Genomic DNA, 18,137 nt, shown 5'->3' on the forward strand with positions numbered 1-18,137 from the left:
GGAGTAAAGCCATAGGATAAAGATGGGGAGGGAGGGAGCTTTCCTACAAACTCAATTACACTAGAAAATGTGAGAAAAGTGTTAAGCAACTGCACAATCAGGTAATTAGAATTCACTTTTATATTAAAACAAATACCAATCTACATATGGCACAGGATGTAAAACGTACATGAATGTTTAAGGTAAACAAGATACTTTCAAAGAAATTCCATGCTGCTGCTGATTGATTCTGATCCCAGAAATGTGTGTGCTAGAAATACACACATTCATTCTCTTAAACTCGAAAGAGGCAGGAAGGCTTGAGAACTACTGCACCAGAGGAATTAAAGTAGCCTTCTCAATGGCAGTGGAAAAGGCAAAGGATTAGGGCTAGACAGACCTGGCTATGCAGCCTGGTTCTTGCCACTGTGTGACCTTGAGCTCAGAGCCTCAGTTTCTTCATTTGTAAAATGTGGTCACTATTACTTACTATGTAGTTTTACTAGAAGGATGGGAGATAATATATGTTAAGCAACCTGCCTGGACTCTAGAAGGAGTACAATAAATGATGGCTACTGTTACAGCCACCACAAACCTATCAGAATCTCTGTCTAACCATTTATCTGGATTCAATTTATGAGAACAAAATAAGGTGGGCAATGGATACTATAAGCCCTCCCAACCTGTCCCCAGGAGGGGGGGGGGGGAAAGCCAGTAAGGTAAAATTACCTAAATGAAGAGTATATTATACTCACATATTTCATTTCAAACTTCTTAGCCAACATTTCCACTTCTTGCCTCTCTTGATGCTCATCATTAAATGGGTCTTCTGTGTGAATGGGCTTCCTCTGATTCAAAGTAAAGAGGAAAAGAAATATAAGTATTAATATTACTTCAACTGGAGTTTAATGTATCCTTAAATTTAATAATTACAGTCAAATTTTCCAAATATTAACAAATAAGTTAGAAGCATTAAAAATAACTAGAAAGAAATGTTGGTTTGTAGCAAAAATACTTGCAGTTTTAATGGATTCTTACACATTCTCAAGTTTTTCGTTGGTTAAGAACTCAACAAATCAAATTGTCTCCTCCTACAAAATAATCTATGGTCACCCTGTCGAAAATAAAAAGGCCAAAAATTCCCCAAGAAAATTAGGTAAAAATGAAAATCCCACTTATAACTCTAGTTTGAGATCTTTCCCCAAAAAATAACTGCTTTGGTCAGGAAATGCTTCTCAAAGGATTGCCAGGTTATTAATCGGCATCAACCCTGAATCATCTGCCCTGAGCTATCACAAGGGTACCTGTAGCTGCTACAGCCTTCTGCTGAGGCCCAGCATCAAAACCTCAATCTACATCACCTCCTTCTTGTCCATGAATATTCACTCAGGGAGTACATACTACTCTTAAAGCTAGAAAAGTGAAAGCTGCAAAGAGATTACATTACTGTGGCTTCCTTCTACCAGGGGAGAATGAAAGTTTATCATAATACATGGTTTTAAAAAACCACACACACAGCTAGGATCCCACATTTACCATCTATTTACCAAAACAAAAAGATAAATCACATCCTTTATTCAAGTTTACTACTTTAGCAGACACCTTTCATAAAAATAGAGGTTTTCAATACAAAAAAGGGAAAACAAGGAGCTGCATATGAATAAAAATGCTACTTGTATCTCATTATGGACAACTGACTAGAAAGTTAATCTTTTAAAAAAGGAAGGTTAGATGTTTTTACTGAAGTAGCATCTTCAAGTAATTAAAAATAAAGTATATTACAACTGAAAGACTGGATACAGATTCGGCTGAACCTGAAGAAAAAAATGCAGAAGGGACAAAGATCTGCACACTTGGGAAATGACACACTTCATCCTGGATATGAAGGCTGAGATACGATTAGTCCAAAAATATGACAGAAAAATATGAAAAGAATAAATACAAACAATTCACAGACCTAAGGCATTAGAATAAGGGGATACTCTTAAAGCTTAAAAAATTAATTTCAGAATCAATGTTTTAAATTATCTATTGAAATAAGTAATGTATTTACAGAATCCTTTATCCCAGTCAGCGTTACCAGTGGAATAAATATATATGACCTGAAAGGAATAAATAAACCAGCAGGAAGAGACCGATAATGAAATAAATACTAGGCATGTTCAGGGGATAGCCTTAACTTAAGACTAAAGGACAGTGAGCAACCACCATGCCCTGACATTATCAACTGTTGCTTCATGTCACTGTGAAGTCCAAATACAAGGTCTTATTACTGGTCTGCCTCATTTTATATGTGAAATATAAACACATGGACATGTATTTTTTTAATAAGAATCACCTTAAATGCCATTATATAACATTCTGTATAGACTTTATAGAGGACTCAAGAGTAAATCTCTTACTCTTGACAGTCTATAAAAATAGAGTTAAGAAAAGTGACTCACTTTTCTCTCATATTAAGAAATAAACCCCTACCCACAATCAAGGCTCTAAATGAGCTTCATGTTTTTCACGTGAAAAGATAATCTGCAAATCAGTAAATATCAAAATTACCAACTACCGATAGGCAATAAGATGATAATAATTTTGTCCTTTGATGTTAACTCATTAACACCATCTTCAGGAGATCTTTCACAAGTTATCGAAAATATGCAGTATGACAAGCAATGGAATAGTACAGAATTCTCTAACAGTATAACTACATTGACACTATAATCACTTATTCTTCTTTTTATAGTAAATGCTCAATTAACCACATTCGCAAGTGGATGTTCTGGTTAAGTGACTCTCTGATTTACTATGAGTTAAACAAAAATTACTTGCATATCAATTACTGCCAGAACTTATTTCTAAACTGTGCTATTTCTCTTTAGTCAGAAATGGTGAACAAATTAATCTTTGAGGACAGAGACGATTGCAGCTCCTCAGTCATCATCCTGAACCACCTCACTCAGGGTTTAGTAGTCTACAGAGATAACAAGGTTAAAGGTTTAGCTACCCTGTGTCCTTACGACCTGACAAGAAGGGGTTTTGTTTTTCATATTTTGCCAACATATGCTCATTTAACTGTGCTTTTCCTCATTAAAAAAGAGTGTACAAAAAAGAGTGCACTCAGTTAATCAGGGTTTTACTGCTCATTTCATATTTATGAAGGGGGATGATTTAAATGCACCCAATATAGGTGGTATTCACATGCGACAGATTTATAACTATACCTATCAACTAAAATCTTATTCAGTGATAGATGGCTACTTCAAAATTTAGAATCTTTTTTCTTTTCATTTTATACCATCTCTTTCCCTCCCCTTTCTACTCAAACTGTTACATGATAAATTGCTCAATTACAACAACTCAAAATTTAGACTATTTTGAAAATATTATAACATCCTTAAAAATAACTAGACTCTCCTTGAGGGGAAGAAAAACCAAATTTGGGAATTGCCACTCTGCAGATCAATTCTGTTGGTCTCACTGTGCTTTTTGTTGGTTTCTACTACTAGGATTTCCTTTCATGGAAATATGACAACTTCATTTAGAGAAACGTTTTCTATAATTCCTTATGTAATAAATACGTTCATTGGGAGTAATCATTGGTAAATCTGGCAAAACTTGGTCACAAAGGTACATTGTATAAACAATGGATTTTTTAAGTTCAGAATACAACAAATGATATATGGCTGAATATACAAGAAAATTTGACCAATATACCTCTAAGTTGATAGTATAAACAGAAAAATTAAACTGAATTATTTATCTTTCTCCTATTACAGGAAACTAGTAGTTCTGATATCAGATTAGCAAGGAAGGGTGTCAAAATTAACTTTTTTGTCATAATTAAAAGGTACATATCTATTATTAATTTATCATGGCATGAATATCATAGCATCAAGAGGATAACAGAAATCTCTGTATTTCTTTCTTTTTTTTTTTTTTTTTTAAAGATTTTTGTTTATTTATTTGACAGAGAGAGATACACAGCGAGAGAGAGAACACAAGCAGGGGGAGTGGGAGAGGGAGAAGCAGGCTTCCCGCAGAGCAGGGAGCCCGATGCGGGGCTCGATCCCAGGACTCCGGGATCATGACCTGAGCCGAAGGCAGACGCTTAACGACTGAGCCACCCAGGCGCCACCGAAATCTCTGTATTTCTACTATAACTCTCATTTTTGTTCATTTTGGCAGGATCCTCTAAATTTAAACTATACAATTTTAAGAAATTTTGTTTTACTAAGAATTGGTACTGGTATAGAAAGAAGTACTAATAAAATTACGTACAAGCACTTTGTGCATTAGCCTCCTCAATTGTAAAGTGGGGATAATGGTTCCTACCTCAAGGAGCTCTGCTGAACTAAATTCCATAAGCCATACACCTTACTTAGGGTGTCTAGCATGCACATAGGAAGAATTCAGTAAATGTTAGCTACCATAATGTACTTTTACCCAAATATGATGCTTTTCATCCGTAATTTATAAAGTAGGTTAGGGAGTAAAACTGCAAACTCACTTAGATTAGATCAAATACAATTTGAAAAATGCTCCAATCTAGTATTTTCAAAATGCTTTTGGAAAAAAAATAACATCACATTTATAAATAGTAGGGGCACTAACGTAGGTCTGAAGGACAAAATGTTTGTGGAAATGGCCAAAATGATCTCTACCCTTAACAATTCATTTTGCTTGCAAACATTTAGTAGTGATTTGACCACACAACAGCATTTGTAAATAATGATCAAAAGATTAATTGCCTTAAAATAAACAAAATCCAGTGACATTATTTAATATGATATTTTTAAACCAAAGAATCATTGTTTTAACTATAAAGATAGTTGAGAATGAAAACAAAACAAATGACTTCTGGAGTCCATTAGACCTGTGCTAAAGCAAAACGTACGAGCATAATCTCTAAACAACGGAAGAAACTGTTCTCTTATTACTGTTACTCTATCATTTCCCCTTCTGGTTTACTTCTAAAGATCACCAAAACCTACAATAAAAATTACAATTACCAACAAACCTCTCCTATTACTGTTGTTCACCAGTTCCATCAAAGGCATACCTATATATTTTCAACAGTTCCTAAAAATTCAAAGCTGTTTTTCATCGTTCTCCAAACGATATTTATTTTGATATACACTCAAAATAAGAGCGTATGACGGTAGGCGCCAAACAGAACAGGAGACACCTTCCCATTCAATTACAGTAAAAACAAGCTCTAGAGAAAACAAAGCTAAGTAGGTATAGCAATACCAAGGTGAGAAAGAAAATAAGTAACCAAGTAACTAATCCGCTTCTTCATTCCTAGAGTGGAATCCTTAGTCTGAAAAATTTTAGATTACTTTCAAATACCCTTCAATTAAGAGAAATACCCCCACGCTCGCAAGCACATCTCGGCGCCAAGCATAACAAATAGTGATGAAGAGGAAGATGATATGGAGGGGTTACACTATCTCGCTGCTTCGGATGGGGGGCGTGTCCCCCAAGGTTTTCTCTTCCTTTCTACTGGAACGACTGCTGGAGCTCCACAAGGAAAACCCAACCACGTAACTTGCAGAGACCCCAAATTTTGTGTGGGGAGCAGAAAGGAGTAAATTCTGAGGTCTCGAAACGTGCAGAGGAAAACCGGCTCGGAGCGGCATTTGGAGCGGGAGCACGAGGCGGGGGGGGGGGGGGGGGGGGGTTGGTGAAGCCGGGTGGGAGCCTTGGCCAACCCTAGGGAGCAGGGGAAAAGCAGCACCAACCACTCGTCCACCCGCTCGGCCCCTGCCCCCTCCAGCCCACCCTCCCAGGCGACCTGAGACGCGCAAAGCCGGCGTCGGAAGGTGCGAACCACTGGGAGAGGCGGACGCGTCCTGAGGCTCCCCGGGGCTGGGGGGTGAGGGAGAATCTTCTGTACCCGTTGTTCTCCGCACAGCAGCAGCTCCGGGTAACTGAACTCCACGCAGCTCTCGTCGGTGGGATCCTTGAGCACCAGCTCCAGGCGCACTGTCTCCCTCGGCGGCCTCTGCTGCGGCTCGGCCCGGGAAGCCGACTCTCGCGGCGGGGGCGGCTGCAAGTGCAGCTGAGAGAGCGGCGGCGGCGGCGGCGGCGGCGGCTCGGGCCGCGGGGGCTCCCGCTGCAGCGACATGGGCGGCTCGGCGCGGCTGACCTCGCGCTGGGGGAGCGGTTTCTCCCGCGGCGGGGGCTGTGCGTCCGACCGGGGGGCAGCCTCCCGCGGGGCCGGCTGCTCCACCCGGGCCGGTTCGCGGTACGGCTGCGGCTCCAGCCGGGGGGGCTCGCGAGGGTATTCGGGCTCGCGTTCGGCCCCCGGGTAGTCGGCCTCGCGCCGCCTCACCGGTGACAGGCTAATAAACGCTACTCTGCGTGGCTCCGCCATCCCCACTGTTCTGGCCCTCTGCCTTCGCTCGAGCCGGCGCTCGGTTCTACGCCGAGTTGTTTGCCTGCCCGCCCTTCCTTTTGCTTTCCGTCGCTTTTCTTCCCTCCACCACCCTCAGTCGTCTCTGCCGACGCCACCGTGAGTGCGGACCGTGCCCCCTTCCCCGCCACTATGTTCTGATGGGCTCCACCGCCATCGCCAGGGTCGCCGCAGCCGCCATGTTGGATCCCCCACATAAATAGAAGCAGGCCGCTGAGCGGGCGCATGCGCAGACAGGAGACGCTCGCGTCCACCGTCGTGGCTGCGGCTCAGTTTTCCTCTTTTCCTCCCAACAGTCTGGAGTCCAGACAGGTCAGCGGAAGTGACGTTGTGGCAGGGCCGGTTTCCTTGGAAACGACGACGCCGTCTGCGCCCTTCCTAAAAGGGAGGGGTCCGGGGTTTCCCGAGCTTCCCCTTTGCACCCGGAAACCGGCGACGCATGTGGGGCTCAGCTAGGTGCGAGCGTCTGGATGTGCCTGGGACTGACCTCGTCATGGCGCTGGGGCCCGCCGGGCACATACCTCCCGCGCTCGGCTCTAGAGAACTGGGGCTGTCAAGCAGGTTATTCGAGGCGGATACGGAGAAAGGGTTGAGGGACGCGAGGACCAGCCGCAGTGCCTGCCCGCCCAGCGCCCCGCAGCCCGAAGTATAGAGGGAAGAAAGGAAATGGCTAACTCCAGCCGGACTCGCCCTGCGGCTTCTCTCCGCAGAGCGCAACACTGACTCCCACAGGCCTCCCTTTCCTAGACCGACTCCTGTTTTTCTCGCCCGGCCGCGGTGGGGAATGTGTGTGTCACGGTCGTAAAATACTCAATACCGTTGTGCAGTTGGGTGATTGAACGAGTCAATGAACAGTTCTGGGCTCGTCCATAAACTGTTGAAATTAACAGAAAACTTCTCAAGAGGATTTGGTGATATTTTAGGGAACATACTCTATGAAAGTGGAATCTAACTGACCCATTTCGGGATGGAGTGGAACCTTGATTGGGAATGCCTTGTAGGCACACCTGTGATTAATTGGAATTCAGATTTAAAAGGATGAGTTTATTGCCCATTTTAATCCATTAAATGGAACGCAAATTTGAGGGCCCGCTCTCTGAATCCTGAAGAGAATTCATACCTTCTGCTGCTAATTTCAATAACCGGATAAACAATGTTAACACCTATTGATGACTATTTGATTGAGTCAGTAAGAGGTCATAGACAAATTCTCAATTTTTTAACTGTTACTTTTACTAATTGTATGAAGATAGAGATGGAATGGATGTCTCCAGAGGTCCCTCCCAGCTCTAAATTGCTGTCATTTTTCCTTGGCGCTCTGTTTTATCTCCATTATCTTTGCAGTTGCTCCCATTCTGATTCTGCACTAGTGGTCTCATTTCTAGATTATTTTAGTAGCACTTAAGTGACCTTTCTGTCCCCAGTCTCTTCCTGTCAGTCTTGCAATGGGACTATATTAATGCTTCTCAAACACGTTTTTGTTTTAAGATTTTATTTGGGAGGGAGAGAGAGAATCTGAAGCAGACTCTGCACTGGGGGTGGGGGGGCTTGATTCCACAGCCCTGAGATCATGACCTGAGTGGAAATCAAGAGGTGGACACTTAACTGACTGAGCCACCCAGGTGCCCCTAAAACACATTTTTATTACACCATTATTTGTCCTAGCTGCAACTTACCTACAAAGTAAATTCTATACTTCATATGGAATGCATAGTCAATATCATCCACAGTTTAGCTCAGACAGCGAACTGGTGGTCTGTGGGTCAGATCATTCTGCAGGTGTGTTACTCTTCCAAAGTTATCTTCTAACTCCTAAGGCATTGTTTTTCCGACTTTTGAACCACAACTCACAGCAAGAAATAGATTCTACACTGAAACCCAGTATACACACACATACGTGTCTGAAATACAAGTTTCACAAAATGTATTGTGTAAAATAAAGGAAGAACAACAAACTTAATACAATGTAAATGTATTTTATAATACAATGTAGAAACCAATCTTAATATAAATAGTACAGAAGCAAATTAGTAACGGTTTTATTTAATACCATGGAAGTCTTTGCCTATTCATAGGTTTATTCCAGTCCAGAATGCATGAGGACAATGCTGCATATACATCTGGTCTACTATTGAGCCTGATCTTTAACTTTATTTTTAAAATGGATCAAATTGAAAATCCTACTTCACATACATAGGCATTGTGAATAGTAACATGAATTCACTTTCTTCTTAGCAATAATTTCTTTAATCTTAGTCTAACATAGTGATAAATTTCATGTATGGCAATCATTTTTTCTGTGTAAATGAGGTACTAAACCACAATAATTTATTCTCTTCATAGAACATCAACTTTAATTCAATTATTTAAGGTTTTGAAAACCAAATGACTCATATAATTTTCATTTCATATTTTAAATTATCTTCTGCTTTTAGTAGTTTTCAATAATTTTTTTGTATCTCTATAGTTTCCCAATCATATTTGTTGTCTCATCACTTGCAATTCTATTTTAAATTGTATAAAGTTTTTTAATACATTATTATCCATTAATATAATGGATAACATTTTATCCATTATAAACTGTAAAAAGGTTTTTTATTGACTTAAATGCTGTTTTCTAATTGTGAATATATTTTTCTCCATACAGACAATAACTCCTCTATAAAATTGTTTTGCTATACATATCTGGCATAAAAGTATTACACAACTCGCAGTATTAGTACTCTCATCAAGTTGGACTATGCCTGCATGGTAATCATTGATTCTTCTCAATGTTCTGTGATAATTGAGTTGATATTATGTTATTGCCAGGAAGCATAGCTTTGAATTTATCAGCCTCTTTGCCGCCAAAAACATATGCAGCGACATATTGGAGGAAGCAGTTTCTTAGCACCTAGTATGAACCATTTCTCTTCTGCCACAACTAAACACAAAGATTGTCTTTCTCATTAATGTTTGTGAAGCAACTGAGAAATTGTGCCAATAACTTTATGCCCTTTTCCTTAAGAACATATTTTAAGGATTTATATGCTATATTTTCAAATGTCCTTTAATTTTGAAGATATTAATCTTTCCTTTGCCAGAAATGCATTATCTTTTTCTTCTTTGAATGAAATGTAAAGTCTGTTTTCTGATTATTAGAGGAACATTTTTTTTCCCAGTATTTTCACTGCACTTCCAAATCTAGCAGCTACAACTGAACACAGCTCCTGTATTTTTAACTTTATTATTTCTTTTTCTTCTAATAAGCAACTTCTTTGAGAACAATTTACACTGATTTGATTAATAAATAATACACACACACACACACATACATGTATAGCGCACACATACACCATCTGTGATGATGCACCTTTCCCCAAAAACATACTTTAAGTTCTTCATTGGAACTCAATTGAAAAGTCTGGATTTCCTATCAGCAAATAAAATTCCCCTGTACATCATTTCATAAATCACAGGTAGTTGTGATAAATAAAATTAGACTGTACAATGTTATCTGTCCAACAAATTAACCCAGGAATTCCAGTGAGATATCTGCTCATATATCAGCTGTCTCCTGGACTCTAGCCTTGAATAAGGATTAGTGAGGTGCCCTAATACTTTCAATCCAATTAAATTCTATTGTAGTCTATTTCATTTTTTTAAAATGCTGCTTTGACCTTTAAAATTGATTTCATAGTCTTCTAACTGGTTGCAATTACCAGTTTGAAATGGATAGCCACCTTAGCAGTTAGAGACTGAATAGATGAGGAAAACTTAATTTTGTTGCTTTTGGGATTTTTTAGGGGTAGAGCACGTCTACCTATGCATTTCCTTGTTCAGTAGTAAGGGCCTTTGAGGAGGATGCAAAGAGGTCGAAGTCAATTCCTCTTGAATGCAAAGTCAGAATATCTTTGTCTAAGATCTTAGATTATCTAAGATATCTAAGATATTCACGTTATCTAACTGTAATGCTATAAGATCATGCATTTTGTTTTTGTTGGATAAAATACACAACAAATATAAAATATCCTGTGAGATCAAGCTACTCATACCGTTTTCATGAAAAATTACTATCTACGACATCTTCAGCACAGCAATTTGATAATTTTACCAGCTCTCAAATCTCGTATTGAAGATTAATGTTCAGTCCAGCGTGTGGTAATCTTGCACCTGTGGAGACGTATAGAGAAAAGGGACAAACCAAACCCACTGCTTAGTGCTTCTCCTTTAGTGTTACATCTTACAGGCAGAGCAGCAGGGTTGTCCCCAAATTCCATGAATATGGTAAGATGGTTGCCTTTTGGAGTTGAACAATAGGAGAAAGCTTAATTGGCAATAGCAGTGACAATCAACATAAAAAAGTAGAACAGACCACAGTTCAATGTCATGTTAATCCTTCTTATGTTAGACACATTTGAGTCAAGACCAGAATGTTTTGGGACGATCCAAAAAGGAAGAATATAAAAGAGAAAAAAAAGCAAGGGCCAAGTCTGTGAAGGGAGCAAACTTGGTGAGTTAGAAGAAAGGTCAAAGTGACTAGGTGGAGAGAGATAGAAGAGGCAAATCTGAGAGGGAGACAGGAGTCAGCTTACACGGAATGGTGTAAGGAGTTGGGATTTTATAATAATTGAAACCCGAGCCATTGGAAAATTTTAAGTAGAAGCGTAACATGATCTTAGAAGAAAAGCATTTCAAGAAAGTGGCTTGTCAACTATCCGTTGACAAGTCTAGTAAGATGAGGACAGGGAGCTGATTCCTGCACTTGGCAAAACGGAGATTGTTGGTAACCTTGAGTTTGGTTTGGTTTTCAATTCAGGCAAAGAAGGTTGAACTAATCATACTTGGTTTGTGGCACATTATCATCATTGATGACCCATCTCAATCTCTCTCTCTCCTGCCCCTCTCTGAAATTTCACCTTATCATCGTTCCTTATCTCCAATGACAGAAATTATAAAGTTTAACTTTTTGTTTCTATGTGACTTTGTAAATATGTGGTTTTACATGTATATATTTTTAATAGTAAATTTAGGGACGCCTGAGTGGCTCAGATGGTTAAGCATCTGCCTTCGGCTCAGGTCATGATCCCGGGGTCCTGGGATTGAGCCCCATATCTGGCTCCTGGCTCAGCGGGGAGCCTGCTTCTCCCTCTGCCCCTCCCACTGCTCATGCTCTCTCTCTCTCTCTCTGTGTGTCTCAAATGAATAAATAAAATCTTTAAAAAAAAAGTAAATTTATTATAAATCTCATTCTGTTTCTTTTTCACTTGACACCGTATTTTTAAGATCCACCCATGTTGCTGTGTGTAATAATATACCAGTTTATAACTTTTTTAAAAAGATTTATTTATTTGAGAGAGAGCGAGCAGGGGAGGAGGGCAGAGGGAGAGGGAGAGAGAGAGAATTTCAAGCAGACTCCCTATTGAGCACAGAGCCCAGCTCGCGGGGTTCCATCTCCTGACCTTGAGATCATGACCTGAGCCAAAATCAAGAGTCGGCCACTCAACCGACTGAGCCACCCAGACACCCCACCAGTTTACAACTTTTGAGTAATCTACAGCAGCACATTTTGCCTATTCTCTTAGTGATGAGCACTCAAATTACTTCCTGCTTCCCCCCCACACCACCACAGTGCAACTATGAACACACTCATATGCCCTTTTGGATCTGTGTGAAAATGTTTTGGGGACATATGCTCAGGTGAGAACCACTGAGTCCTAGGACACACATACACATTAAGAGACTGCTCTCTAGAATGGTTGCATGAGTGCATGAGAGTTCCTATATCCCTTCAGCCCTCCGCTCCACCACCACCATCAAATCCAGTTTAATTTTTGCCAGTCATTATTATTCTAATTTGCATTCCTCTCATGACTAAGGGAGTTGAGCATCGCTTCATATACCTGTTAGTTTTTAAAGTTTCCTCTTCTATAATCATTTTCCACTTTTCCACTTGTGCATTTTCCATTTCCTGTCTCTCTCTTGTTGAATATACAATAATTTCAAATCAGTGAGGAAAGAATGGGTTATGCAGTAAATAGTTTAAGACAACTGGGTAGCCATCCCCACAAGAATAAAATTGTATCTCACACCTTACGAAAGGATACATTTCTAGCGAATCAAAGCTTTAAATGTAAAAAATGAAATCCTAAACACTTTTGAAAAAATCAGCTGAAATTGAAAAAAATAATCTCACACTAGGGAAAGCCTTTCCAAGTAGGACTGATAATTTCAACTATTTAAAATAAATTGCTGCAGGAAAGAAAAACAGCACTAGTCAAAAACAAATGACAAAATGGAAACAATTTTGCAACATATTTCACAAAGGGTGAATTTCCCTAATCTATAAAGAACTCCTACAGATCAAGGGGAAACAACAATAATAACCTAATAGAAAAAGTGGAGAAAGATATGAACATGAAGAGTTAGCTCACAGGAAAGGAAATTGAAACAACTCTTCAGCAAATGCAATGTGCTCAACCTGACTCAACTGCTGAATCAAAGAATATGTGCATTTTGGATTTGATAAATTGCCCTCCAAAGGAGGTATCAGTATATATTCCACTAGCAATGTATGAGGGTTTCTTTTTGTTTCTTTTTTTTTTTAAGATTTTATTTATTTATTTGAGAGAGAGACAGCACAAGCATAAGTGGATGAGGGAGGGAGAGGGAGAAGGAGCAGAGGAAGAAGCAGAATCCCCACTGAGCAGGAAGCCCGACTGGGGCTTGATCCTGGGACTCCAGGATCATGATCTGAGCCACAGCGTTTAAGCAAGTGAGCCACCCAGGTACTCCCCATATGAGGATTCCTATTTCCCAGTACCCTTAGCAACATATTATGCTATCAAACTTTTTGCTCTTTGTTTGCCAAGCTGATATATTTATTTGATTTTGGCATACATTTCACTTATGATGAGTTAAGCCATACAATGGAATTCTTTTAAAGATCTAAGATCTAAGATCTACTAAGATCTACTCTTAAGTGAAAAAAGCAATATGCAGAACAATCTTTAGTATACTACCATTTGTGTAAAAAGAGGAAGAACATTGTGTTAAAAAGGGAGAAATAATGTATTATTTATACATACATAAAATATCTCTGGATGTATATTCACAAAACTAAAAAGCGATCCGAGGAGAGACACAGTATGGCCAGTTTTAAAGAAAGAGAAGAGGTTTATAGCAGCTGGAGACAGTCCAGCTGTGCTTGTGTTGATTTGAAGCCACCTCTGGTAACTAAACATTTGCATCTTTTTTTTAATTAAGAAATTCTTAACATACAGAAAAATGCATACAACTTGATGAACGTTTTGTATATAGCCCTTTGCCCTAGTACTCACTGAAGATGCAATAAGATTTCCTTCACCCCAGAAAGGTACTTCATGTCCCTTGCCATTCAGTATCCTCCAGAAGTAACTCCCATTCTGATTTCTATCCACCATAGATTACCTTTGTCTGTTTTTTTTTTTTTTTAAGATTTTATTCATTCATTTGAGACCCAGAGATACAGAGAGAGAGCATGAGCAGGGGGAGAGGCAGAGGGAGAGGGAGAAGCAGACTCCCCGCTGAGCAGGGAGCCCGATGCGGGGCTCGATCCCAGGACCCTGGGATCATGACCCAAGCTGAAGGCAGCCACTTAACCGACTGAGCCACCCAAGCACCCCTACCTTTGTCTGTTATTGAACATTATGCAGAATGATGCAGTATGTACTCATATATATTATGTCTGGCTTCTTTCAATCAACATCATGGTTTTGAAATTTATCCATGTTATTGCATATTATCAGTAGGTTACTCTTTTTTCTTGTTTAGTATTTCAGTTATGAATATACCACAATTTGTTTATACAGTGACTGTATTGATGGACTTTCTGTATGTTTACTCAGCTTTTATGCTTATAAAGCGTAATAATTTTCTGTTTTCCAATTTTAAGGGAAATTTCATGGAATTTATGTTGAAAGGTTCCCTTGGGCAGAATTGGTTTTGTTGCAAATTGTGCTTTAAATAATGAAATACTAAACTAATAGTAGATTTAGAGTTGAAAACATTCATGAGGTCATGACCATGGAGCAAGGCTATGGGAATTTCACACTGCAGAAGCAGGAGGTCTATAAGATTCTGTGTGAAGAGTCAGATGCTTGCATTGGAAAAAGCTTTGGGTGTTGTTTGGCATGGCTGGGCAAATGTTTTTCAGGTCTTCCCCAAATACACAAATGGTACATGGATATCCAGAGAGAGAAGAAATCAAAAACGTTTGGAATAATTAGGAAAATTTTATGGCAGGAACAGGGACTTACTTCTTAAGGATGATGAAGATGTGGATAAATAGAACAAGGGAAGACATGACCATGGCCTTCAAAATGGACTATAATGACCTGGGAGGATGGAGTGAGCTGCCTTGTCCCAACAAGCTTAAAAGCAGGGCAGGGGGGATCAGAACTGAATAATAAGATAACTTTCATTTTCAAGTATCATAAAAGAAATCAGCATAGGTGAGTTGAATACACAGAGAAGTTTGTAAAGCAGATGCGGGAATATCTCCCAGAACCCACTGGAAGGAATGCAATCAGGACCCAAGAAGCTGGAACCAGAATGCTAGTTCCAGGGACCAGAAAAGCTGTGTGGATTCCTGGCAATATTCTCTGTCTCATTTCTGCTTCTCTCTCAGATCTGTTCATTCTGCCTCCCTCTCTCTGTGACTAGCTTTCTCGGCTCCCCAAGTTGCATGATTAAAAATACGGCCTTGTTAGACTTCCCCCAGTTTTTGTTGTTGTTTTATTGTTGTTCTTACATCTTCTTTGTTGGAGAGACCGGCCCAGACTAAGACAAGAAAATTTTACACTCAATTCCAAAATTGTAGAGAGGATTCTCTGACTGGTCTAGTTTGGGTCTGGTGCTCACCCCCAGATCAAACAACTGTGAAAAAGGTATGGCTACCAGGAACTTGTGATGCGGGGGATGGGGATGGGAGACAGAGCAATGCTCCAAGAAAGGGTAAGGAGCCTGTCAGGGGTCCACTTGATGTCCACTGCATGAGATGGCGGAACAAAATTGTGGATGATGCTTTGTGGTGAAATCACTGTGAATCAAGGTGATGGCTTCCTAGAGAAAAAATACATCACGTATAACAAAAGTGATTCCAGAAATGACAAAAATCCAGACACCTCAATTGCCATAGAAGAAATCAAGAATGTTGCCAAAGAACTAACCTTCACTTCAAAAAACAAACAGCCTAGGACCAGCCAGTTTCATAGGGAAATTCTACCATGCGTTTATTGAACAATAGGTCTACTATTACTTAAAGTGGTGCAATATATATAATAGAAGAAAAGCTTCCAGCTTCTTCCGATGACTCAAGCAAAACACTGATTCCACTTCTAGCAAAGACTGAATCCAAAAGAAAAAACATTAACAACCTAAGCAGAGATACTATTTTTCACCTATCAGGATGACACACATGAAACAAAATTGATAATACCAAACTGCGCTTCTGGGGAACGGGGAAACAATCACTTTCACTAGTTGCTAGTGGAGACCAGAGTCCAAATAACCTCAGCGGATGGCAATTCAGTAACATCTGTCAGAATACTAGTATACACTCTCTTTAACCTCATGCTTACACTTCTGTGAATTTATCCAAGAGCTGTAGTATTTTGTATATGTGTGTTTCCCCACCCCCACCCCTCACCTTGATTCATTAGATAAAGGTAAATTTTTTTTTTCAACCAACCAATTCCTTCACTTACTTATTAGTTGTAACCATTTTTCTAATTTTATTTTTTATTTTTTTAAAAGATTTTATTTATTTATTTGACAGAGAGAGACACAGCGAGAGAGGGAACACAAGCAGGGGGAGTGGGAGAAGCAGGCTTCCCTCAGAGCAGGGAGCCGGATGCTGGGCTCCATCCCAGGACCCTGAGATCATGACCTGAGCCAAAGGCAGACGCTTAACAACTGAGCCACCCACGCACTCCACCATTTTTCTAGTTTTAAATTGATTTCAGAGTTTACTAGTTTTTCTTGGAGAGTCCTTATGTTTAAAATATTTTTTAAAAAGAAGCTTCTTTTTAAAAAAATATTTTATTTATTTATTTGAGAGAGAGAGAGAGAGAGAGCACGTGCCAATGGGGGGAACGGCACATGGAGAGGGAGAGAGACAAGCAGACTCCACACTGAGTGAGGACCCCGACACAGGGCTCAATCTCACCATCCTGAGATCATGTTCTGAGCCAAAAGCAAGAGTCTGATGCTTAACCGACTGAGCCACCCAGGCGCCCCTACTTCTTGATAAGGTGCTTAAGTCACTCGTTTTAATATTTTTTTCTGTTTATTAATAATAAGGATTCAAGAACTTCACCTGTCCTCTGAGCTTTATCTCCAATCCAGTTTGAAAACAGTTTGGATATTCTCTTTTACCCCAAAATGAAGAGAGGGTTTTTGTCCAGGTTTTTATTTGCTATTTGTTTTTATTTTGTTTTTTTTTCAGTTGGTTAAATTGTTTTTTCTTTTCCTTCTTAATGTTTAGGTGGCAGGGTTCTTAGTTTTGTGGGTAACTTCTACTTACGACATTGTGATTTAAAACCTGTGCATTGGTTCTATTTTTGAGATGCCTGGTTACTAACTAACTCTGTGACTTTGGTGCAAGCAACTTCAGCATTCTGTACCTTAGTTTGTAAAATGTGGATGATAATATACACACCTTCTAAGTTGTTGGGTTTAAGTGAGTTAATATATATGACGTGTTTTGACAGGTGACTGGAGCATTGTAAGCACTTACAAAACTGACTGATGTTATTTGCTTTGTGGCCTAATTTACAGTCAGCATTACTGAAGGTTCTAGGGTTCCCTGAAAAGGAAGTCATTCTGTTTTCAAGGTATAAGCTATATTAACAATATTCCTTATTAGTTGTGATACTTAAGTTACCTATATGCTTTTACTTACATTTTTTCATTTCAACTGCTGTGAACTGGAATCTTTTACTACTACTGCCCTTGTAGCTCTTACCATTTTTGTTTGTTTGTTTAAAGATTGATTGATTGATTGATTGATTGATTGAAGAGAGAGAGACACACAGAGCAGGAGGAAGGGCAGAGGGGGAGGGAGACAAGCCGACTCCCTGCTGAGCGGGGAGCCAGATGTGGGGCTCAGATGAGGACCATGAGATCATGACCTGAGCCGAAACCAAGAATCAGAGGCTTAACCTACTTAAGCCACCCAGGCGCCCCTCATTTTTGTTTTTTTGATGCTATTTCTTTCATTGCATATTCGTAACTCTTATATCTTCATTGAGAAATGGACCTTTTATCATTCAAAATGTGTTTGTGTTTCTTTGACTTGCTTAATGATTTTGACCTGGATTCAACCCTGTTTGGTTGTGACACCTGCTCTCTTTTATTTGCATTTGCCCAATTATGCTATTGCCCATCTTTTTATTATCAACATTTATGTGTAAACAGCAGAGTTAGGTTTTGCTTTGTGATCTAATCTGCCAATCTTTTTCTTGTAATAGGTGAGTGGAGCCCATTAGCATTTTCGACATGAGAGGTATGTTTGAGCATAGATCTCACACATTATTTTATGTCATGCTCTCTCCTTTAAACCTCTTTAAACGTCCCCCTTAAACTGATCTGTTTGCTTTGTTTAGTGTATGTTACTTCTGATAATTTGGAAGGTTTGTATTTTTGTTCTAATAAGATCATTTTATAATACGTTTAATCCTCAATTTCTTTTTGACATTGTCTATAATTCCACACTATGATCAATGATGAA

At 39.5% G+C, this 18,137-nt stretch overlaps 1 protein-coding gene across 2 annotated transcripts in view; it reads right to left on the reverse strand.

The window, feature by feature from the left end:
• Nucleotides 1–6,649, reverse strand: part of UBN2 (ubinuclein 2) — an 84,993-nt gene extending 78,344 nt beyond the window's left edge. For both annotated transcript variants that reach the window (XM_032401479.1, XM_032401477.1), the window contains exons 1-2: nt 5,870–6,649; nt 735–827 (exon numbers count right to left, since the gene is read on the reverse strand). In XM_032401479.1, the coding sequence (XP_032257370.1) occupies nt 735–827; nt 5,870–6,349 (573 nt within the window). In that variant the 5' untranslated portion in view covers nt 6,350–6,649. The remainder of the gene's footprint in view (nt 1–734; nt 828–5,869) is intronic.
• Nucleotides 6,650–18,137: the final 11,488 nt, after the last annotated feature.

The sequence above is a fragment of the Phoca vitulina genome, unplaced genomic scaffold (genome assembly GCF_004348235.1).
Source record: "Phoca vitulina isolate PV1807 unplaced genomic scaffold, GSC_HSeal_1.0 scaffold4, whole genome shotgun sequence".
Lineage (NCBI taxonomy): Eukaryota > Metazoa > Chordata > Mammalia > Carnivora > Phocidae > Phoca > Phoca vitulina.